Genomic DNA, 25,016 nt, shown 5'->3' with positions numbered 1-25,016 from the left:
CCAAATTTGAGTCAATAGGGAAAGCTTCAAGAGAAAAGAAAGATTGAAGGTTCTTAAAGGAGAGGAGGATCAGGAGCAGACAAACCATTCCAGGCTGTGAGAACAGAATGTAAAAAATACAGTGTTCCCAGATTTAGGTCCTAAATTTGTCCCTATGAGAAGTTTAGATCATCTATTTTGAAATTTTGTTGTTTTCCTTTGATAATTTCCTTTTTTTTTCAGAATTTCCTTTTTATTTTTTAATTATATTTTATTGATTCTGTTATTACAGTTGTCCCGAATTTTCCCCCTTTGATCCCTTCACCCAGTGCCCCGTACTCCCTCAGGCATTCCCCCCACCATTGTTCATATCCATGGGTCAAGTTCTTCGGCTACTCCATTTCCTGTACTGTACTTTATATCCCCATGGCTATTCTGTAACTACCTATTTGTACTTCTTAATACCCTCACCTCTTTACCCATTTTCCCACACTCCCCTCCCCTCTGGCAACCATCAAAACACTCTCTGTATCCATGATTCTGTCTCTGTTTTTCTTCTTTGCTTAGTTTGTTTTTTAGATTCAATTGTTGATAGATATGTATTTTTTGCCATTTTATTATTCATAGTTTTGATCTTTTCTTAAATAAGTTCTTTTAATATTTCATATAATAATGGTTGGTAATGATGAACTCTTTTAGTTTTTGTTTTCTTGTCTGGGAAGTTCTTCATCTGCCCTTTGATTCTAAATGAGAGCTTGCTGGTTTTTTATCATTTGGCCGTAGGTCCCTGCTTTTTGTGACTTTGAATATTTCTTGCCAGCCCCTTCTAGCCTGAAAATTTCTTTTGAGAAATCAGCTGTCAGTCTTATGGGAACTCCCCTGTAGGTAACTAACTTCTTTTGCTGCTTTTAAGATTCCCTCTTTATCTTTAACCTTTGGCATTTTAATTATGATGTGTCTTGGAGTGGGCCTCTTTGCATCCATCTTGTTTGGGACTCTGTGCTTCCTAGACTGGCATGTCTGTTTTCTTCACCAAATTAGGGAAGTTTTCTTTCATACGTTTTCAGGTAGGTTTCCAATTTCTTGCTCTTTTTCTTCTCCTTCTGGCATCCCTATGATGTGAATGTTGGAATGCTTGAAGTCCCAGAGGCTGCTTATACTATCCTCATTTTTTGGCTGCTTTTTTCTTCTTGTTGGTCTGATGGGGTGTTTTTTTGTTTGTTTGTTTGTTTTTGCTTCCTTATGTTCCAAATCATTGATTTGATTCTTGGCTCCATCTAATCTACTGTTGTTTCCCTGTAAATTGTTCTTTATTTCAATTAGTGAATCCTTTGTTTCTGACTGGATGTTTTTTAGGCTGTTGAGGTCCTCACTAAGTTCCCTGAGCATTCTTATAACCAGTGTTTTGAACTCTGCATCTGATAGATTGCTTATCTCCATTTCATTTAGCTCTTTTTCTGTAGTTTTGATCTCTTCTTTCATTTGGGCTATGCTTCTTTGTCTCTTCATTTTGGCAGCCTCCCCGTGTTTGTTTCTGTGTATTAGGTAGAGTTGCCTTGACTCTGAGTCTTGGTACTGTGGCCTAATGTAGTAGGTGTCCTGTAGGGTCCAGTGGCACAACCTCCCCTACCACCCAAGCTGGGTACCTAAGTTGTGCCCTTTGTGTGGGGGCTGATAACACTCTCCTCTTATAGTTGAGCCTTGGTTGCTGTGGGCAGATCAGTGGGAGGGATTTACCCAGGCCAGTCAGCTGCAAGGATTGGCTATGATCACTTACCACCAACCTCCACCATCTGTGGAAGATCAGCTGTGCAGGGGCAAGGTGGTAGTGCTCCATCGTGGTCTGTAGTTGTCCACAGGGTGTGCAGGCTCTGAGATTTCCATGGTGGTACAGGCCAAGGTCATCCCCAACCTCTGTTCTGCCTGGGGCCACCCTGCCTGAGCTGTAAAGCAATCTGAGATGGCCACCACTTGTGCTGGGCTTGGAGATTCCCAGGTGAAGCCAAGCTGTGAATCTAGGCTGGCTGCTGCTAGTGCTGGGTCTGGGGCTCACTGAGGCCAGCTATTGCTTGTTTGATAGGATTTAGGAAGATGTGAAGCATGAGCCAACACCAACCATTCATATGGAAAAGCAGCTTGGGTGGGCCCATATGTTGGGTGGGGTAGAGTCTGGGCATCTCCAAGGTGGGTCAAATGTTGTTAGCCATCGATGGAATCTCAGATATGGCACCATCTTGCCAGCTCCATGGGGTGAGACTTTAGAAAAGGGACAGTGGCCTCTGGTCATCTCAATGCCAGGCATCCCAGTTTCTCCCTTTATACCACTGGTGCCTTTCAAGCTGTTACCCCAGTTCTGGAGCTCAGAGGGAGTGATCTGAGTAGGTGAGTCCATGTGTGAGTTCTGTAAGAGGAACTGCTTGGGGCTCCACAAGTTTCTTCCACTGACCCAATCCCTGCTGCTCTTTGCAGCCAGAAGTTGTGGAGACTTATCTTCTTGGCACTGGAACCCTGGGCTGGGGGGCCTGGTGTGGGTCTGGGACTGCTTGCTCCTGAGATATCCCTCCTGAATTTTTATCCAGTACGTGTGGGTGAGAGACCAGCCCATTCCACATCTGTGCCCCTCTTACCAGTCTGGATGGATGTGGTAATTTCGTAGTTCTTGGACTTCCATTCAACTCAATTTCTGATGGTTCTGAGTGATGGTTGTTGTATATTTTATTTGTAATTTTGATGTGGTGGTTCAAAGAGGCGAGCCATTTCTGCCTGTGCTGCCATCTTGACTGGCAGTATAATTTCTTAATTAAGATTTTCTACATGATTTTTATAACCAGGGCAATTAAAGTTTATTGATAAACGGAAAGAAAAGTGTGTCAATTTTTTTTCAAATTTCAGAATGCCTTCCAGAATTATTTTAAAAAATGTATGTTACAAAAATCAAGTCCCCATTGATGAGAGCTCTATGTAGAATCAGTCTACTTAAGCATACATTTGGACAAAGTAATTAACCTGAAGCATGTGTGTTTTATTTTTTCCACAAATATTTACTGAATACCTGGTTTGTGCAAGATAATATGTGCAGTGGAGGAAATGTAGGGATAAGTATGACATGTCCCTGATAGCTGAATTATAGAATCAGAATGTTGATTAGGAAACTGAAATCCAGCCTTCCTTTCTAGACTTAACTCCCTGGATTAGTTTGGGAAGGCTGCCAGAAAACCAGACTGGCTGTGGCAAAGTACCACAGAAATCTGTTTTCTCGCAATTCTGGAAGCTAGAATTCCAAGATCACGGTGTCAGCAGCGTTGGTTTCTTGTAGGAGGACTCTCCTTGTTTTGTAGATGGCTATCTTTGTGTCTGCTCATGGTCTTCCCTTTGTGTTTGGGTCCAGATTTCCTCTTAATAAAGATTGAGATTAAGGCTTACCCTGATGACCTTATTTTAACTTAAGTACCTCTTTAAAGACCTTATCTCCAAATACAGTCACATTCTAAGGTAGTTGTGGTTAGAACTTGAACATGAATTTGGGGGCAGCAGAATTAAGCCCATAGTACTCCCCTAGGTCCTCACATTATTTGATGTAACCACACTTAAATGTTCAGTGACTACCACACTCCTTGCATGTTTGCACACTTTGTTTCTTCTACCTGTGGTACCTTTCTCTGCCTTTTCTATGTATTATTTTTCTACATAGAAAATGTAGAAGAAGAGTAGTGAAGAAGAGTAAGCAAAATTTGTTCTCCTCTGTCCACTGGTAGCACTTCCTTTACTTTTAGAACTTTATTACATATTAAAATTCTTTGTTCATTATTTTTCTAATGTATGTTAAATATACATTAAATGTTGGATGGGTGGTCAGGTGGTCACAATGAGGTTAGAGGAGGAGACAATGATGTTAGAGGAAGAAACAGGTCACAATGAGGTTAGAGGAAGAGACAGTTCTCGCTATTTGTGTAATGAGCATTATAAAAGTAGTACAGGTGTGATAAATGCTATAGCAGTATAGAGGAAGAGTCAGATTATACATGTTTGAGGGTATTTTGGGGAGAATCCATGGTAGAAGTGGTATTTGAGTATATCCTTGCAGAATGATGTGATGTTTTGAGATGTGCAGACTGACAGGTGTCAGCACTTTGCAAAGTAATGAGACCAAAGCAATAGGCAGGAAGGAACAAAATGTGTTTAGCCATAGTGAGTATTATTCTTTGGTTGGAATGTAGCATGTTATAAGGGATAACATGAGATAAAACAGAAGGTAGTATATTAGTTTACTATAGCTGCTGCAGTAAGTTACCAAAACTAGAGTCTTAAAACAACACGTATTTATTATTTTACAGTTCTGGAGATCAGAAGTCCAAAATGGATCTTACTGGACTAACATTAGTTGTTGGCAGGGCTCTGTCCCTTCCTGAGGCTCTAGGGAAGACTGCTGTCTTGCCCTTTTCAGCTTCTAGAGGCTGCCCACATTCCTTGGCTCATGGCCCCCCTTCCATCTTCAAAGCCCACAGTGGCCAGCTGAGTCTTTCTTGTATCATATCGTTCTGACAGTGACTACTGCCTCCAAGCTTTTCTGCCTTTAAGGACCCTTGTGATTACACTGGGCATGCCCAGATAATTCAAGATAATCTCCCGTAAAGTCTGAGGATTAGTAACCTTAATTCCATCTACTGCCTGGATTCTTTGCAATGTAACATATTCACAGGTTAAGGGAATTAGTTTATGGACTTCTTTGAGAGGTCATTATTCTGCCTACCACACGTAGCCAAATCATAGGAGTTTAAAATATAGCCATTGAAGATTTTTGATAAAAGGATGACATAATGAAAGCATTGTTTTGGGAGTTTAATCTATAACCTTTTTGCTATTTAGAATATAGAACTGGAAAGGAATCAGCAACCTAGTATGGTCTTTCCAATTTTGCCATTGATCCTCCCTCACTTAGTTCTTCCTTCCCAGTTTCTCCTTTTCTTCCTTCCTTCCTCCTAGAATAGTTTGCGTTCATAAATGTTTAATTAGAGAGAATTAGTTGTCCTGACCATTGCTACTGACACTATTTCTGATTCTATTCACTATAAGGTCACTTTATTGTGTTACGGGAGGAATACTAGACCTGTATTCAAACTTTGTCAGTAATTTGATTTGTAACCTTAGGGATATTCTTTCATCTCTGTGATGCAATTTTCCATCTTTGTAATTGGGATAATGATAGCTCATTAGACATGCACATCTGATAGAGATATAAAGATAACTATTTCAGAATTATGTAGCATAAGAAAGTAACTGACTTGTGATTTCAGAACTTTTTGTTTCTCCTTTTGTGTCTCGAAGAACCAAGGATCAAACAAAAAAACATAAAAAATAAATAAAAAGCTTAATGGTCCATGCTTTATTGACCTTACACCTTCCCCACCCTTTTTTCCCCTCTACAAATAGGAATCAGGACAATTATATCACAGCAAGTCAGGTGATATGTTACAGACCTGTTTTTAAAACCAGACTACTAGGCTGTAAGAATCTTAAAACCCTTACTTTGGGGAAGATAATTTAGTTGAGTGTTTTTGTTTATGTGTATGAAGGAATACACAGATTTCACCTGTGCTTTATAAATGGCAAGATAGACCACTGGCAAAAATCCTAAAGTGTTTGTGATTCATACCTTAAAATTGTTTGCTCTGAGTTATCTGCAAACTTTCCTTTGATCTATAATACATAGATAAGAATGATCCAAATTCTAAACCTCTTCCTTCTGTTGTTGCTCTATCAAACAATTCTTAGCCATAAAAAAGAAATATATGTATATATGTGGGTCTTACAATATGAAGGTTTCACATTAATGGCATAGCAAGTGTTGCCTCCATACACATGTCATAGTAAATGTTCCAATTATGTATAATAGAAATATGATGCAAGCTACAAATAAATGTGAACCTTGTGTATAATTTAAAATTTGCTAGTTGCCATATTAAAAAAAGGAAAAAGAAACAGGTGAAATTAATAATATATTTTGATCTAGTTTATCAAAAATAACATTTCAACATGTAATCATAATGTAAGAAATGATTGAAATATTCTTTTAAAAATCTGTATTAAGTCCTTGAATCCAATGCATATTTTATACATAAAAAAATCTCAATTCAGACTAGCCACATTTCAAGTACTCATGCTAGACAGTGCAGGTCTCCTGCCAAGTTACCTGCATAATCAGTGCATCAAGTCTTAGAATCTTTCCTTGAAGGCTCTATACTGCCATGTCCCCCTCCCCCCACCACACACAGACACAGTCTTGCTCTGGGTCTCTTCCAGCTTCATACCATATTTGTCTCTTAGACTTACGCCTTCTATGCCACACAACCCTCTCTCTAATCTGTCAAAGCCCCCTTGCATGTTTTACTGTGATTTTCAGGGGAGAAAACACCATTAATAGTATGGCCTCCTACCTACTACCATACCTCCACAAAAAATGTTTTACCAGTAGAAATGTAAGCTGATCCCAACAATATCCTAACCTTGAGGAAATGAAACTTTGTCATCTTAGGAAAAGATAGGAATCGCTGAAAACATCGGAGTCTCAGTGTTAATCTGGCAGGAGTATGTAATTTATTTGCTTTATATCTATTGTTCCGTGAAATACAGAATAAGATTGTGTGTTTTGCTAATAGTAACACTTTGTGTTTAATCAGTCCCAGAAGCCAAAATGCTTACTAGTTAGCTTAGAAATGGAATATAATTATACAAATTCAATTTTGCCGACTAGGTTAGAGCAAAAGACCTTAACCAGATTTTTTTTTTTGTCAGATCATCCTGTCTCTCTTTTCCTTTCTATTTATAATCAGTTCTTAGGATTTATATTTTCAAGGTTTTTTTATAGTGATGCATTGTTTACCTCTCACAATGTATTATTTAGCCCCAATTTTTAAATGCATGGACACACAGTGCTTCGTTTTGTTTGTTTGTTTGTTTTTTGCAAAGTAACTCTGAAAGTCAATGACAGAAATCCAAAAATGAGATGAAGGAAACAATTCCATTTACAATAACATAAAAAATATTTAGGATTAAACTTAACAAAAGACGTATAAAACTGGTACTCTGAAAACTGCAAAACACTGAAAGAAATTAAAGAAGACCTAAATAAATGGAAAGACATCCCATTATCATCTCTTTAATAAAATTAAGATAGTTCCCAAATAGATTTACATATTCAACACAATCCCAGCTGCCCTTTTTTTGTACAAATTGACAAGCTAATCTATATGGAAATGCAAGGAACCCAGGACAACCAAAGTGATTTTAAAAAAGAAGTACAGAGTAGGAAGACTCAAACTTCCTGATTTCAAACCTATTATAATAAAACTCCAGTCATCAAGACAGTGTGGCACTGGTAACAGGATGGGCTTGCAAGTGATTAAAGACTCCCCTTGTTTCTGGGGCTCTGAGTTTTTCTAAACTGATATACCAACACACTCTAGGCTTTTAAGAATTTATTAAAAGGTTCACTGATAATCTTGCCTGCTTGTGTGGTGGCCACTTCTTGCCATGCTCTGCCAAAGGCTAACAGTTTATATGTCCTGCTTCTCTTTGGAGGGACTTGTCCTTGTGGATTTTAGTTTTCTTGGTTGTCTTTGAAACTCAGCTGTCTAGTGAACTTGAGAAATGTCACGATTTTAAATATCTGCTGGTATTATTGTTCTGGTGAGGGGAATATTCTGATTCTACTTTCTGCATCCTAAGAATGAAAATAGCTTGGCCTGTAATAGATTTAGCACTCAGTTAAATTTTGTGTAAAGAAGGTTGAATTCATTGAATACATAGGTGCCAGGTAATATGCTAAGCACTTACTGCATGATTTCATTTAATCCACACTCCTGTCTATGAGGTATAAGTGTTACTATTCTCATTTTTTAGATGTAAAACTGAAGCTTAGTAGAGAAAAGGAACTAGAGGCAGCACAATAAATAAACATTTTTGTTGATTTTACTTAAATCACCTTTCCCCTTCCCTCCCTCCCTCCTGAATAAAATTCTTGAATCCATTTTTTAGTTCTCCAAGGAAAGGAGATACATCCTTGCATTGCAAGTTCTCATTTTCCCCTTTGATAGGAAAGGAGGCACAATCTAAAAGAGGGAAAGCTTGAAGGGATCTAGTTGGGCTTTGATTAACAGTGAGAAGATACTCTCAGGTCTGAAGGCTTTCAGTGGACGGTACTAGCGTCTAAGTTTTGTAATGGGTGAAAGACAAAACAGTTCTCAGGGCTTTGTTACCACTTTGTATTTTTCCCTTCTCCTTCTGCTTCCAATGTAAAATAGTTAATAGCCTTCAGTTTTTTTCATAGGATAGTCAAATTTTAAGGTATTTTTTGTTTGTTTGCTTAGAAAGAAAATAACCAAATTTCATTGATAAATATGTATGGGAACCTCGCATACGTGAGAGAGTCAGAGACTCCACATGCGTGAGAGGTTTCTAGAATTTTAACTTTTTTATTACTGCTAATTCCTTTACTACTCTGCTACATGGGAATTCCTTTAGGTAGTTGTCATGCTAGGGACCTTAAATACAATTATTTGAATCACTTAAATTTGCCTTCACAAATTCCTTTGTAAGCTTCATTCAATAAAAGATGGACTAACAAAGTGTTTTCCTTTTTAAAAAGTTTTGTTTTTGTTTACTTCCAAAAAAGAAACTGGGAGATGGGTCTGATCAATAAGTTCAAATGAAACAAATGTTATTAATTCATCTCTTCAGCTATTTTCTGAAATTTCATTTTCTAAGATGTAACTCACCACATTAATCATTCTGCATTTTGTCAGACACTAGTTGATAGATGCAAGTTAAGTTTCATGCATTGCCTGTCTTTGCTAGAAATTCAGAACCTTTTCAAGTATTCCATGTCTATAATATGGTCAGTATTATACTTATGGACAGCTTTAATACAGAGACAATGTTAAAGGTTAAGGAACAGGAACATGGAGACAAGGAAGATTGTTTAAATATGGGAGGATATTTTATAATGCTCTGGCCTGATGTGACAGTAACTAATATGCTTTCTCCTCTTTAGTTATCAGGGAATATGAAGAATAGAGAAAGTATCCAGGAACCTAGATTTGATTATTACAACAATGAAGTTCCTGATATTGATCTCAGTGATTGTGAATTCCCACATGTCATTGAAATTTATGACTTCCCCCAAGAATTTCGTACTGAAGACCTCCTGCGGGTATTCTGCAGTTATCAGTAAGTATTTGCAAATGGTTGGGGATGTTAGGGAAGGTGGGATGAAGTTTTCTTAAAAATGGCTTCTGAAAAATCTCTCGTTTTCGTATTCCTTGGTAACTTCAGCATCATTTGTTTACTGTCTTTTGCAAGTACATTACAAGTATTCTGTATCAAACCACTCTTCTAAGTTCCTTAGAAATGCCAAATAGTCTTTCTAGACCCATTTTAGCTTTTAGGAAGAACAACATTAATGATAACTTCTAAATCTGTCCTCGTGGTACATTTAGTTCATTTATATTTATTACAAATTATTGATATACATACAGTTGACCCTTGAACAGGATAGGGAGGAGTTAGGAGCGCCAACCAACCTACAGAGACAAAAATCCACATATAACTTTTGACTCTTCAAAAACTTTACTATACTACTAGGCTACTGTTGACTGGAAGCCTTACTGATAACATAAATAGTCGATTAACACATATTTTATATGTTATATGTATTATTTACTGTATTTTTACAATAAAGTAAGCTATTAGAGAAACGAAAATGCTATTAAGAAAATCATAAGAAAGGGATAGTACATTTACAGTACTGTACTATATTTATGAGTACTGTCATTTTTTAAAAAATCACGTATAAGTGAAACTGCAAGTTCAAAGCCATCAGTGTTCCAGGGTCAGGTGTATTTGGATGTATGCCTGCCATCTTTTTTTGTGTGTTTACTTGTCCCATCTTTTTCTCCTCTTTCTTGCCTTCTCTTTTGGATTGATGAGGTATTTTTTTCTCATTCTGTTTTTTGGGGGAAATGATACTCTGTTTGTATTTCTTTGGTGGTTACCTCATAAAGTACAAAATGCATGATTAACTTGTCAGTGGCTAAAATTAACATTTTCACACTCTTAACTAAACACTGTAAGGGTTTTTAGCTTCATTCCCCAATTCCATTCTTTACCTCTTCCCCCCCCTCAATTTATATGCTTTATGATTGAGCATTTTGATTTTTAAATTTTTTTTTCCTTTTAAACTCCATATTAGTTTGTATATTCAGCATTCAGATTTACCTACTTTCTGTGTTCTTTATTTATATATTCTTGCATCTCAAACCTTCCTGTAATCTTTTTCTTTCTGTACATCTGGAATGCATTATTTAGCATTTACTTTAATAATAATCTGCTGGTAAGAAACTTAGTTGGTTTTTGTTGTTTTTTAATGGGTTTATTTCAACTTTGCTCTTTTTTAATTATTTTTTAGTTTTTTTAAACCCTCACCCAAGGATATGTTTATTGATTTTAGAGGGGGCAGAGGGGTGAAGAGAGAGAAACATTGATTGTTTGCCTCTATACATGCCCTGACTAGGAATTGAACCCACAACCTTTTGGTGTGTGGGACAATGCTCCAATTGGCTGAGCAACCCAGCCAGGGCTCAACTTAATTCTTAAAAGGCATTTTTGCTGGATATAGGATTCTAGGTTGTTAGTTATATTTCTCTCAGAAACTTGAAGATGTTATTCACTGTTTCCTGGCTTTTTTGTGGAGTATGAGAAGTCAGTTTAAAGTCTTAACAACTGTTGCTTCTGAATGTAATTTTTACTTTTCTCTTTGGATGCTCTTAAGGTTTTCTCTTTGTCCTTGGTGTTTTTCATTTTCCATATGATAAAGGTTTGTGTTTCCTTTATTTATTCTTTTTGAGGTTATTTTGGCATCTTAAATCAGTGAATTTTTTTCATTGGTTTTGGAGAAACCAGTATTACCTCTTTAATTATTGCCTCTGTGCCAGTTTTTCTCTTTTACATTCTCAAAGATGCCGATTAAATGTATATTCGACCTCTCACTTGATTCTTATGTTACCTCTCATCTTTTTAATCTCCTTGTTCCATTCTGAGTAATCTCTATAGCTCTAGTTTCCAGTTCACTACTTTTTTCTCCAGTTGTGTTTAATTTGCTGTTAAATCTGTCCATTTAATTTTAGATTTCATTTTATGGTTTTCATTTTTCAAAGTTCTCTACATCTTTTTCAAATCTGTGTGGTCAATTTCTATTTTTTCTCTAAATGTTTTCAAGATTAAAAAAAAATTAGGTACATTAAACATAGACCTTTTATAGTTTGTATCTGGTAAATACTGTACCTGAAGTCCTTTTAGTTCTATTTCTGAAAATTCTTACTCATAGAGCCTTGCTTTTTTGGAGATTTAGTTCTTTTTTTTTTTCACCATGAGCTACCCATTTTCCTTGGAATTTTATTTATGGGAATTGAGGCCTACAATGAAAGAAGAGGATTTCTCCTGAAAGGATTTTTTTTTCCTGCTAAGCACCAAGGACACTAACAGTCTAGGAGCACTGTAAATTAAATTATTGATTTGAGGTTATTCTGACCACTGAGAAATAGTCAAGTAGAGATGATAAAAAATGATTGTTACATGTCTCAACTAGTTTATTTTAACAACACTTACTAAGTGTCCATTCACTTGACAGTCTTTGATGTAAGACGTAGTGCCAAGGCCTTTTTTAAAAAGTTACTGGTCTACTGGTAGAAGACTTCTTGTATGTCACTGTCATATATTTCAGTTTCACTTAAGTGGAGCAAGAACTTCAACATACCTTCAGAGTCATCTAGCACGTATCACTAATAGGATAGTGTTTTCTCTGTCTTTTATAACTGTGTTGCCCAAATATAATTGTTAGTAGTTTCTTAGGGTTTTTTAGTGGCTTCACCTTTCTCTGGTCTTCCAAAGCATAACCAAGGCTTTATAGACATAGCAAGTCTTCTATTTCACACTCACATTTCATTGGTTTAATTTTGTGCAATTAAATTACACAGTGAAATATAAATTAAAACTGATGTATGTGGGTTTGAAAACAATTGCACTGACTCTAGGTATGTGCATCATTCCTATATATATAGGAGAAGGTAAAGAATCAGAAACATACCTCTGTATCTGTAACTTATAAGAAAAAAACAATTAGTTCCAGGAATAAAGAAGTAATTTAGGAAGAACGTTATGAAAAGCTTTTCAGGATCTGAAAGAAACTTCATAGCAAGGGAAGAATTATACTCTAGTGTTCCGATCTTGATAGTAAAAATGAATCAAGTCTATTGTCTGATATTACAATTTTGTTTTTATTTTATTTTTTTAAAGATTTTATTTATTTATTTTTAGAGAGGGGAAGGGAGGGAGAAAGAGAGGGAGAGAAACATCAATGTGTGGTTGCCTCTCACACACCCCCTACTGGGGACCTGGCCTGCAACCCAGGCATGTGCCCTGACTGGGAATCAAACCCTTTGATTCTCAGGCCAGCACTCAGTCCACTGAGCCACGCCAGCCAGGGCTGATATTACAATTTTAAATTTAAAATTCAATTCATGTACCTGTTAAATTTGTAAGATTTTATATCAGTTAGAGGATAGCCTCCAACTTTTACTTAAAGGGCCAGAAAGTAAATATTTTAGGCAACTCAGCCATTTGCACAAAAACAGCCATAGACAATATGCAAACAAATGACAATGGCTGTATTTAATAAAGCTCTATTTATAAAATAAGTGTCCTGTTGAACAGGCAAAACTAGCTAGCAGCCACGTACGTCACTTACATTTGGTTGGTTGGGGTGCGTCAGTGCTATAAAAGAGAGAAGGGGCGACTAGATCCTGGAGGATAGTTAACAATCTCTGCCAAAGAGCTTACTCTGTAGTGTATGTCAGTCCGTCTAATTCATTACTTATGTTAAGACTCAGTATCCAGATGTTCCATATAAAATGTATAATAGATTTTAAAAAGCAGTCAATGAAATTAAATTACAAATTAAAACTACCTTAAATTGTCATTAATAATGATGACTTTTAAAACCAAGGGTCAGTTTTGTTGATGTCTAGACTTTCCTGAAGATTAGTTAATTCTAGTGAATTAACTTCCTTTTGATTTGTTTCTTTTTAATCTTACCTGTAATACCTTTTTTTCTTATAAAATCCAAAAATACCCAAAAGAGGAGCATTTTAAAGGATTATACATTCCAAAGTCTAAAAGTCCCTCTAGAACACATCTAGGTCTTTTTGTATCCTTTTGTAAACTATCTTATGATACAGATTTTTACTATTGAATTTTTTCACAGTCTCCAATTGGTCATTTTATTCCATGGTTAAACTTTCCCTTACATTTAGGAAATTCTCTAACTAACCATCAAAGCTTCCTTTATTCCTTTTCCCTCAGAGGAATTTTTTCTCAAAGGAACTTTTTTAAAAAAATTTTTATTGTTATTCAATTACAGTTGTCTGCATTTTCTCCCCATTCCTCCACCCCACCCCACCCCAGCCAATCCCTCAAAGGAATTTTTTCTTTACTGGTTGTTAAAGAGGGAAAATATTTTAGCAGTTGTCTTTTTTTTTTTCTTTATAGTGCTTTATAAAAATAGAAAAGGTCATGGTGCAAAACTCTGTAATAATGCCTGTGAGTCAAATACTATAGGCAGCTTTGTGTTTTAATCACCATCTTCATTAATATTAATAATCTTCCTGATGAATATTGCTATTAATAATGAAAAATGAGTGCTGTTCATTTACTAAATGCCCAATGAATGCTCAGCAGTGTGCTTTTTGCCTTGTCATGGATGATCTCATTTCCATTTTTACAACTCCAAGGAAGTGCTATGTCCACTCCTACAGGTGAGCAGACCTAGCTTCAAGAGAGGTTAAACCAGCCCAGCACTCAGGATGGATGGCAGAACTTGAGTCCATTTATATCTGACCCCCAAACATACCATGCTCTTTCCCCTTTACTATATTGAGTCTGTGAGCAGTTTTAAGCTCCTAGTTGAAAAAAATAACTGTCATGTCACCATCCTATTAGTCCTTGAGTTCACAATATAGCTCTGTTCCAGAATAAAAGTGTTTTCTAAAGACTAGGTCAGGCTCTTTGTTTACAGTTGTACTTTCTTTCCATTACTTGATTTTTTTTTTTTGCTTTGAATGACCTGTCTCTCTCTCCTTTTCTGTCTCTGTGTCTGTGTCCTGGAGCCTACATATGCATTAAATTCAGGTGACCTGCCCTGCTACCTCCTTCTCTCATATTCTTCTAACCCTCCTATGCTTCCTCTTTCTACCTCTTCTTGATCTGTGTATCTCTTGTAAATAGTATGTTAAATACTTTACCTTCCCAAGGGACTTGGGAGGATTAATTAGTTGATGTCTATAAAATAACTGGGAGTGTAAAATACTCCCAGGTAGTTCTTTATGATGATATTATTGCTTTTAAAATTCAGTGGCTGCTTCTGTCCTCCAAGCTGTTTTTTGTGTCATTATCCCCATTCTACCTGTGTGCTGTTGAGTGTTGCTCTCTCATCCTGAACTGCTTTATGAGACTGTATTTGAAAGATGTTTTATAAAGTAAATTTGATGATATAAAATTGTGGGGGTTTTTGTTGCAGGAAGAAAGGATTTGATATTAAATGGGTGGATGATACACATGCCCTCGGAGTATTTTCCAGTCCTATCACAGGTATTACCCAGTAGATTTCAGTGTTATTTTTATTGTCTCTTTGCTTCTACTACTTGTCCTTATTTCCCTTTTTTCCAGCCAACCAGTAATTTATTCACCTAGTATAAGTAATTGGCAGATACAGGTTTTTGAGGCATGGTGTTTCGGTACCCATGTGTTTCCCTTCTCCCTTTTCACCTTCATCCGGTGCTGTTTTGAGAAATAGTCAACTCATTTCAAGGTTATTTGCTGCATAACTGTCAGTTATGATAGTATATAAACAGATTACAAGTAGAGATTTAAGAAGCCTATGTGACTAAATTTTACAGTATTTAAGATTCTTTTCCCTGGACACATGAATTTGCAGTAGCCCTTTAACCTGTCCAGTGAAAAGTTGCATTACCTACTTTCTGAAGATATGATTGGGCCTTTTCACATATATCATTGCCCTGATGATAGATGTGATGCAGAGGCATTCAGAGAAATTAGAGATTTTAGATCCTGTCTGAACCCTGTAGAATAGAACTCTGCAAACTTTACTGGTATTCCCTGAAGAGCCAGATAATAAATATTTTAGGGCATATCTGTCTTACAGATATGTCCTAATAATTGTGATCTCTGTCACAATTTAACTCTGCTGTTGTAGCAAGAAAGCAGCCATAGACAACATGCAAACAAATGGGCATGGTTCTGTTTCAGTTAAACTATTTACAAAATCAGGTGGTTGGCTGGATATGATCACAGAGCCATCTTTTTTGATCCCTGATCTACAATAATCACTGCCAGGTTGTTCCTTACAGATTTTCTAGATAGTATTATTTCCTTTGCTTACTATGAAAGAAAAAAAGTGTTATATCTGGGGAATGCTTTCTAAAAACTAGTCTTAAATTTTCCTTTGCATCTCTCTTCATGTCTTCTACTTCCTTACCTTTATTCCTCTTTGTAGCTCGTGATGCTTTGGGCAGTAAACATACCATGGTGAAGATCCGGCCCTTGTCACAGGCCACAAGAGCAGCCAAGGCCAAAGCTAGAGCTTACGCTGGTGAGCCTATAATCCCTGGTGGGGGGCAGGGGGTGGGGGAGGGTTGTTGACATTAGTGTTACTGTTTTTTTTCAGCACTTGTATAGCATCCAGAGTTGTAAAGACATAATAATCACTTATTTTTAGTGATAATGGGAGTATATTTTTAAGGAAGAAAAGAATATAGAAAAGGCTGAGTATAGGATATGTAGCATCAGAGCAGCCACTTGGAAGAGATGGGAGATGCTAACTTCAAGCTGTGCAGCAGTCATTTTCTGATGACGTCCTTCTATACTCTACCTCTGTGTTTAGCTGTTTGATAAGAGTCACTGGAAGAAATTGTGTTAATACAGATAAAGAAGCTAGGGCTGTTTGTACTTTGCCATGTTAATTTCCTCTGATCATCTGTCAGGCCCTATTAATTACTGCTGATGCAGCCTTTGGTAGTCAATTTTGTATGTTAATTACTGAGTTAAATCACTTAGAGCTGGAGTGCTTTCTCTTCCTTACTCCTTTCTACTCCTCCCTCCCTTTCTCCCATTCAGAGTTCCTCCAGCCAGCAAAGGAGCGCCCTGAGACTTCTGCTGCCTTAGCCAGAAGGCTAGTCATCAGTGCCCTTGGGGTTCGAAGTAAGCAGAGCAAAACTGAACGGGAAGCCGAGCTCAAGAAACTGCAAGAAGCCCGAGGTGTGTGGAAGTGATGGCTTTCTTCTCAAGTCTCTTTAGAGCTCACTTTAAGGCATGTGGTGTAAAAAAAAAAAGGAATGAAGCTCATTTCATTTTTGTCATTTCCATTTCCTAGATGCCTCTCAAGTATATTGAAATTGTCTGCCTGTTCTACACACCAAGGCATCTTAATCCATTTACCTACTGTTATTTTCCGAGATAGGTTCAGTGTTCTCAGCTCATCCATGACCTTTTCTATAGTTCTTGCTCCAAATGCTGAGAAAAATTTTCCTGTGAAAACATGATAGTCTTCTAGGTAGAGAATATTATTTGCTTTGGTTTTACTGGGCCATGATTACCACAGTATTATCAAACAGTTTAGATCTTAAGTAGAAGACAAATTAAGGAAAAGCCAGCCAGTGACATTGATGATGATAACTGTAGCAGGTACTTTTTTTTATAAAGACAGCCCTGAGTGGCTCCATTAGAGTACATCTAGATTAACCTAGCTTCTGATTATTTTTCAGTAGCTAAGAGTTTCCAGAAAATATTTCAGCTGATCCACAAGCAGGATTTGTCTTTCTCTATAGTTTGGAGCTGAGGTTAAAATCTCTCTGTCTCTATGATAGGCCGTTGACTTGTTTGTAAAGGCTTGGAACTCCGGCTTTGTACTTAAGTACTTTTTATCAGCCTTCAGGCTTTAGACAGTCTCATTGCCTTAGCCTACAATCTGTGGAATCTGTGAAGGCAATTTATTCTGAAAATTCCACTTACTGAAAAGTAACTTCATTTTTCCATTAAATGAATTGAAGTTTCAAACTCCTTGTTTATTGCCAGTCTAACAAGGCCATTAATACTTTCTGTCCACTCTGCTTTGGTGATAGCAGGCAGCTTGCAGACTCTCAGCTGCACTGGCCAGATAACCAGTGACAGAGTATGTCATGGCAGGTGCTAGAGTTTCAGAGTAGAACCCAACTAATTTTTGAAACCTTAATGATTATAATGAGGCAGTTTTGATTTTTCCAATGCATGGTTCACTCAAAGGCGTCTTGTAGACTATAGAAACAGGAGGATTCGTCTGCTTTTTGTAGATGGCAATAACAGAATTAGAGTAAAGGAGAATATGCCATGTCCTTAACCCTTTATTAATTGGTTGTCTTTGAAGAATATGCTTTCTCTATGATAGCTACAATTATCTCAAAGGATCAGTAGAAGATAACAACAGTGGTATCTATAGAAGCATATATGACTCTTTTTATCAGTGTATCATGCTTTCCTACGTATCTCTACGGCTTCTGCAGCAATAGTTTTGCATGAGTATCATCTGAGTATTCCCCTCTATTTCCCTGTAGGCACATCAGCTTGCGGTTTCACTTGAAATATTTGTTTTAAGTACCCAGCTATACAAAGGACATTTCAATGATGCAATTAAAAATGAGAAGTGTTGGCTAGGTGTGTACCCTGTTACTTTTTAAATGAAGGCCTTTAGTTGTGACTAGAGACCCACTGTGATGAGTTCCTACTGTTTATTGGTGCTGAGGCTATACAGATTATAGGGACTCTTTCTTTATTATGCTTCAGAGCTTTCCCATTCTTCATATCTGAGAAAAAATATATGGAACGTTCCTGATTTGTCTTTTTCTGGCTTCTTTATGTATAAAGCAGACACTCTGGTACCTGCCTGCATGGGCCCCAAGGCTTCTCAGTGTGGCAATTTTTTTTTTCTGTGCAAATTAAAAGTACTGTTTAGGTGTTAAGCAGAACAGATACTTTTGTTCCACTAGAGCAGGCGGAATCAGTACAGCATAGTGGTTAACATTATAGACTTCGGTATCAGACTTCCTGGGTCCACATCTTAGCTCTGCTGTTTACTGACTGTGTCACCTTGGGCAAATTAGTTACTCTCGGGAGGCCTCTGTTTCCCCATCCATAAAATGGAAATCAAGTGAGATAATACACGGAAGATACTTAGTCATCTTCAAAAACCATAGGAATGCTCTTCCTTCTGTTTCTATAGGGCTATAACTAATATGGGACAAATGTTAGCTGCTGCTGCTTTTATTAGTAGTAGTAGAAATATTATATGGTGAGTCCAGTGCATATTTTTTGTCTTTTTATTTTAAATTTCATATAACACTATCAACTACATTTGTCATTCACTGAGCACCTGCCCTGTGTAAAGCATTATGATCCCTGTTTAGGAGAATTAGATATTTTGTTCCTCTCCTTAAGACTTATAAGCTAGTAGAGATATCTTAATAAGGAAGAATATGAACTTGGTATTTTAAGCAATTGTTCCTCCTCTCACTTCAGTTCTGAAGATTTTAAGATTAAAAGCCATGGCAAGGTTTTTGATTAAAAGGATTGGAAGGAAACTCCAGGTAATGTAACATGTTATATAACTGTGATGGATGGTATTATCTCCAGTTTAGAGCTGGCCCAGAGGAGTAACTGGCCGAAGGTCACCCAGCATTTGAACCTAGGCCTCTCTAATTAAAGCCCACGCTCCTTCTATTATACTGTAATCTCTCTTGAAGGATTTTGGGGCAATTAAAAATTTTTTCCCAGGAAATAATACGTAGAAAATTTTAAGGCTTTCAGAAAATAAAATATGACAGGCTTCCTTGTTACCTCTTTCAATGGTTAGCAGTTTTCACTGTCAGAAAATTCTTCCTTAGATTTAACTTAAATCTTTACGATGTTGGGTTGGCCAAAAAATCCATTTAGTTTTCTCCGTAAAATAAAAGACACATTTTCACCAATAACATCATTGATTGGGGTATTTTGAGTATGTCAGCTATCTCCTGCGTGGTGGGACATTGATTGTTCTCCATTTATGTCTCAGTTTGATCACCGTCAAAACTTCAACTGGTCTACCCGACTGGGAGCATCACCCAGCAAGAAACCTCTAGCATGAAACTTTGCAAACCACTTAGGCACATTCATTCAGTCACAACACCTTCCCCATATACTGCACAAATCTTTGTGTGTGTGTGTGTGTGTTTCACTTGATTTTTGCCTTTCTTGAAATAATAAAACATAATACGCTGAAAATGTTGCATATATTCTTCCATTGTCAATATTAAAATGGCTACACAAAAATTCACCAGTTTTGATAAGTTTAAAAATTTTTTTTGCATTATAAATGATAAGTTTTTTAAAAATGCACGCTGATATGACAGCTGTCACAATACCATCTAACAAAATTGTTTCAAGTGAAGTTAAAGACAACTAAGTGCTACTGCAGCCATGTTACCGAAAAAACCCACAGGCAGACTTTTTGGCCAACCCAATAGTTTAATCCAGATTTCTCTCAAGGGCAGATCATTTAGGAATGTGGTTTTGACATTAACAGGCTGTGTGGCCATGAGCAAGTCTGTGTAGCCCAGTTTCCAACAAAGTGGCTTACCTAACCTTGAAGAATTGTTTGAGTATAATGTAAGTTAACATGTGTAAAAATGTTTAGAAAAGTACAAATTCAGGATACTGTTATTTACGTGATTCTTGGGAAATTAGTGTAATTCATTATAGTAATATGAACCAATAATGACAAATCTATATTGTACTCAAAGTGCAGTCAGTCATGACATTCTTTCTTGGTGAGTTTTGACTTGACCATTGTTAATTGATTATAATTAGCATGGGAATTTAGATCTCTATGCCATCTTGACAAAGGCACTTCTATTAATAATACTGTAGAATAAAAAATAATACTAGTACTATAGAATAATCTCCTGGCCTTTCTTTTTCCCCCTTGAAGAGCTCTGATGTCTGGCACAAAGCCTGGTTTATAAAAAGATACTCGACATACATGCATGTTTATTGACTGAATACATGAATAACACTGGTTACTTTAATTTTTTCTTCATAAATCTTACTTCATTCGTGATTCTACTCTGAACCCTGTCAAGTTCTCCATGTGTTTCTTCATAAAATTCAGAGTTGAACACTTCATCTGGAGCCCTTCTAATTAATGAATTTGGGATTTGTAATTTGGAGATTTAAGTACTTTCCTGCTGAGTTCCTCCACTCTTTTGGTGTTTTTACCTTTTTAAATGAGAAGTCTGTGTCTTAGGCCTTAAAAAGGAGGTTCAGAAAAATAAAACTACTCAGGGAAGAATTGAAAAAATAACATATCCAATTCATTTTAAGCAAATCATATTGTATATATGTGGAAGATAAGAACTTTGTTTCATAAACCTTTGAACATGGGGAAAGTATTTTTTTAGTCCAGCAGAGTGCATAACAACAGATCAGAGCTGCAGTGAGATGGGAAACGGAAACAGATATCATCCTTGAGTGCTTTGGGTTTTTTTTTCAATTTTTAATTTTATTTTTCAGTTAGAGTTGACATACAATATTATATTAGTTTCAGGTTGCAATATATGGATTAGACATTTATATAACTTACGAAGTGATCACCCAGTAGGTCTAGTACCCATCAGACACCATACATGGTTATTACATTAATACTGACTATATTCCCTATCCTGTACTTTTCATCCCTGTGGGGGGCAATTTGTACATCTTAATCCCTTCTTTTCCACCCATCCATCCTCTCGACCCCCTTCCCTACTTGACACCCATCAAAATGTTTTCACTACATCTTGTGTGCTTTGGATTTGGCTTAATCATGTGCTTTAACCCAGTGATTACACTGAATGATAAAACCAGTTTTTAAAGACCAAACTCAGGATTTCATGTAAAATTTGCCCGCATACCACTTACAAAACACTTGATTCACACCTGAAATTGGAGATAGATATTACTTCTTAGAATAAGCCACCTTCTCATCTTCAAAGCCTGCTATAATTTTATTTCATAACTTAACTCCATTTTACTCTTGGGGATAGGTAGGTGATTAAGTGGTCATTCATAAAAGGCCACCTTTTAGGACAGGCCTGAAAGACAGAGTAAGTAGACAATAATTTAATCACCTACTTGGATGAATTAAATCACTAAGAACTTAAAAGTAAAATCATCTTTATAGGGTACCTAGTCAACTATAACATTAAAAAAAGTAATCACAATTGCTACCTTCTGAAATCCTTTTCAGGCATTCCGTGATTCTGCCTTTAAGGGCTGCATTGCTGACTCATAATCTAGGTCTTGTGGCATTTTCTTGGTGTCTTTTCTCCCCTGATCCGAAGTTCCCTTCGTTTCCAACCACATTGCCTTTCATTTTAATGTGGTCTTTTTCTCTGAGATGCATTATTTACCCATATTTTTTGTATCACCTACTATTTAATAAACTTAATGTCCTTGGCCTAGATCAGAGATGGACAATGTTAATCCTAGGACTAACTGACCATTTCACCAGCTATTGCTAAATAAATAGCGGATAGTTCTTTGTGATGATACTTAATACATTGATTATCAAGCCACTCTCCAGAGTTTATATACCCTGCAACACTTAGGTGATCCAGACTTCATTTTCCCACAATATTAGCGATGATACAAATACTTTGTAAGCCTAAAAATCTAAAACCTTGCTAACATTAAGAGGTTACTTACTACTTGTCTTTGATCTACCACATCCGTCAAACCATAAAAGAAGACAATTAGGTTAATTTGACCAGACTTGTGCTTCAAGTCTTCATATTGGTTATTACTCTGTAGGTAGATGTAAATAGATTTTGTGATGATTTTCTCCATTATTAGGCATAGAAGTAAATTTTGAACATTGTAATTTACATTTTTTTCTTTATTTTTTTCAAACATGACACCAAACTGGCCCTCTTTTAGTCTTTAATACTTTCTGTTCCCTGAGTGAAAAATGGTGATTTCAGTCAACTCATTTTATGTAATCATTTCTGCCTATTTATTATACTGGGAGAAATGAAAGTTTTCAGGGCTAGTTATGTGAGTGCTTTAGGTTAATCATTTCATACTAATTCTTCTATTCCTTAGTTCTTATCCTTATGGCTACTGTTGAGCTTTCTATTTCATTTACTTTCTTTAATGGTTGGAGGTAAAATTAATAAGAGCTTTTTTTCATGCAGTCTATTAGCTATTATTTGCCTTTCTTTCCATTTAATATAGGGACAGCATGTTTCTTTATCTTTCTGTCATTATGTGCTTTCCCCCCCACACCATTTCCCCTCTTTTCTTTGTAGATATTTTCAGATGTCAGAATAGTAGAAAGTATGCTAGTTTAAGAATTATGGACCTGGGTTCCAGCTTCAGGTTTTCACTGATTATGTAACCTTAGGCAAGTCACTTAACGTGCCTCCAAGCTTCCGTTTCCTCTTTAAAATGAAGAAAATATTTTGGTCTTACCCTAACTTACAATTTTTTATTCTGTTCATGTTCTGTATTTCTAAATTTGTACCTCACATTGTCACTATTTCTTTGTGCTTCTCAGTTTGTTTGCCTGATCTTACTGGTTATCGCGTGTGGTTCACGGCCAGAATCTCTTCTTACACTTACGTTTGGTAACAGAGATCTGCAGTCTTTGAGTAGAAAGCATTAGGGTAGGGAATGTTTCAGAGTTTTGAAAATTTCCAATTTTAGACAGATTATATGGTTGTTTGATACTTGTTCCACGACACCAGAATCAAACACATAAACATGGCATTTCTGCAGCAGAGTGTATGACTAGTCACTCTAGATGGTGTGTGTGAAGACCATACACATCCTTGTGTCTTTCAGGTTAGATTTTCTTCCAAATGAGTTTTGGCCCAAACCTTAAAAAAAAAATTGTTTGCAGAACTGCTTTGATTTCAGAATTGTGGGTTATGGGCCACTCTTCCCATATTGCCTTTCTGATTTGAGTTTTTGGAGTTTATTGAAAACTTTGAGTGCTAATAATTCACTTTTCTTGTTTCTTTACTTTTTCTTCGAATCCAGAACCAGTGCTTGATCGCTTTCATCTAAGGGTACCTTTGTCTTTAGAAACCTTCCTAATTTTCCTGTTTGTGGAATCAGAATCACAGTGTCTTCCTAAGAGGTGGTGGTGTTTCCTAGAGAATCCCAACCCAGTTCCAGTCTGTCTGAAAGCCAGATCACAGGACACTGAATTAATTACCTTGCCTTCTGTTTGGAATTTGCTGATTCCCATTTTTGCCATTTTGCTGCTGTATTCTGATCATGCCACAAGATGGTGCCCAAATAGCAGCGAATTTCTCTGTCTCACAAGTACAAGTGACAGTTTCCTAAGTTCTTTGCCCTTAAAGTACAGTCAAATATAGTAAGGAATTTTATAAGAGATTCTGCTGATTTGAAAAAGATATGTCAAAATAGCAAGTGTTAACTCTAAACTCACCTTGATTTCTATAATCCCCCTGGTTTATTACTTGCAAATCTTTACAGATGTTATCTGAAATAATACATGTTGGAAGGAAACACTGAGGCTTCTCGTCTACATTTTATGGTGTCAGGATAAATGACAAACCCTGAAATTAAAACTAGTACTGTGGTACCTAGTGAAGTACTTGGGCCACCAAACTCTGTATGGTCTGTATCTTCTCACTTCTTGGTGAAAGTGTTAAAAAGAAACCAAACTTTTATGTTAAAAATTGAAGATGGATTGCCCAGATTTGTGCATTTTTTATTTTTAGAAATAGTCATTTGTTTCCCTTCATTGTATGTGGTCATTTTTCCATGTTGGAATTGTGTATTCTGGACGATTTCTGGCTCCTGAAAGTGTTCTGAAAATACCGAAATTCAGTTTGCCTCTGAAATATTTTTTCCATAAGATTGTAGTAACATTTCTACTTAACAAAGCACTTGGAAAGTTAAAGATATTAACTCTTAGAATCCGATGAGAGAAGGGCAGGAAATCCAGCTGCCTCATGATTAAACTTGTCTTGTAATTTGGATTAAGGAAAAGTCACTGGTTATATGAAGTATACTACCACTTTTAACATTGCCCTAATTTACAGAGAGAAAGCGGTTGGAAGCCAAGCAACGAGAAGACATCTGGGAAGGCAGAGACCAATCTGCAGTTTGAACGTCAATCAGTGAAAGGGATAATTCCATGAATTCAGAAAATATTTCCATAGTCTTCAGGATAAGAAGATCCTTCCAGAATTCTGTGTACATGCAGATGTGCTTGTTAATGAAAGAGAGAGAAAGTGATCAAGACAAGGACTGACTGGTGTAGAAAGAAGACAGAATCTCGTCTGTCTTCATTCCTAAATGCAGTTCTTGGGCATCACCTTACTGTTGGCCGTAGAAGGGAGCCGTGAGCTGGGAAGAAACTTGGGAATTGTGACTTCCAGTTCTCTGGACAGGGCAAGTCATGTTAGCATGAGTCACACTTCCAAGCTGTTTTAAGCAGATACGAAACAGAGGATTCAAACCTGTGATGATGGGAGATTTAGGCCCTGCAAGACCAGGGTGTTCTTTAGTACCTCACAAAGCTGAGAAAAACAATGTGAGGGGGGTGGGAGCAGCTAGTCCAAAGAGACAGTATCTGGTACACTTGGGATTCACAGAATCTACTCTGCCAGTTCCAGAGCTTCAAAACTGGTGACCCACGGCAGATGTGGGTATTTGGACTACAGAGTTTGTACTGAGCTAGCTTGAGTGCCTGGGGCTGCACAGCAGCCAGGGACATGCCAGCTTCATTCCTCATAGGAAGCCGGTCTTGGGAGCTGCATGCCAGTTCCAGTTTAAGCAGTGCTATCATGTTGTAAGAGGAGACATTAAAGTCCATTTTGACCTACAACACT

General features: G+C 36.8%; 1 protein-coding gene across 7 annotated transcripts in view; it reads left to right on the top strand.

The window, feature by feature from the left end:
- Nucleotides 1-24,982, top strand: part of R3HCC1L (R3H domain and coiled-coil containing 1 like) — an 89,099-nt gene extending 64,117 nt beyond the window's left edge. For 6 of the 7 annotated variants that reach the window (XM_024563164.3, XM_045197482.3, XM_045197480.3 and 3 more), the window contains 5 exons: nt 9,029-9,204; nt 14,606-14,676; nt 15,602-15,697; nt 16,222-16,362; nt 24,225-24,982. In XM_024563164.3, the coding sequence (XP_024418932.2) occupies nt 9,029-9,204; nt 14,606-14,676; nt 15,602-15,697; nt 16,222-16,362; nt 24,225-24,292 (552 nt within the window). In that variant the 3' untranslated portion in view covers nt 24,293-24,982. Of the gene's footprint in view, nt 1-9,028; nt 9,205-9,963; nt 14,218-14,605; nt 14,677-15,601; nt 15,698-16,221; nt 16,363-24,224 lie in introns of those variants that run through there. The other variant, XR_011651104.1, reaches the window with a different exon arrangement.
- The last annotated feature ends 34 nt before the right edge of the window (nt 24,983-25,016 follow it).

Source organism: Desmodus rotundus, chromosome 4, assembly GCF_022682495.2.
Source record: "Desmodus rotundus isolate HL8 chromosome 4, HLdesRot8A.1, whole genome shotgun sequence".
Lineage (NCBI taxonomy): Eukaryota > Metazoa > Chordata > Mammalia > Chiroptera > Phyllostomidae > Desmodus > Desmodus rotundus.
This window is presented reverse-complemented; position numbering and strand designations above follow the sequence as displayed.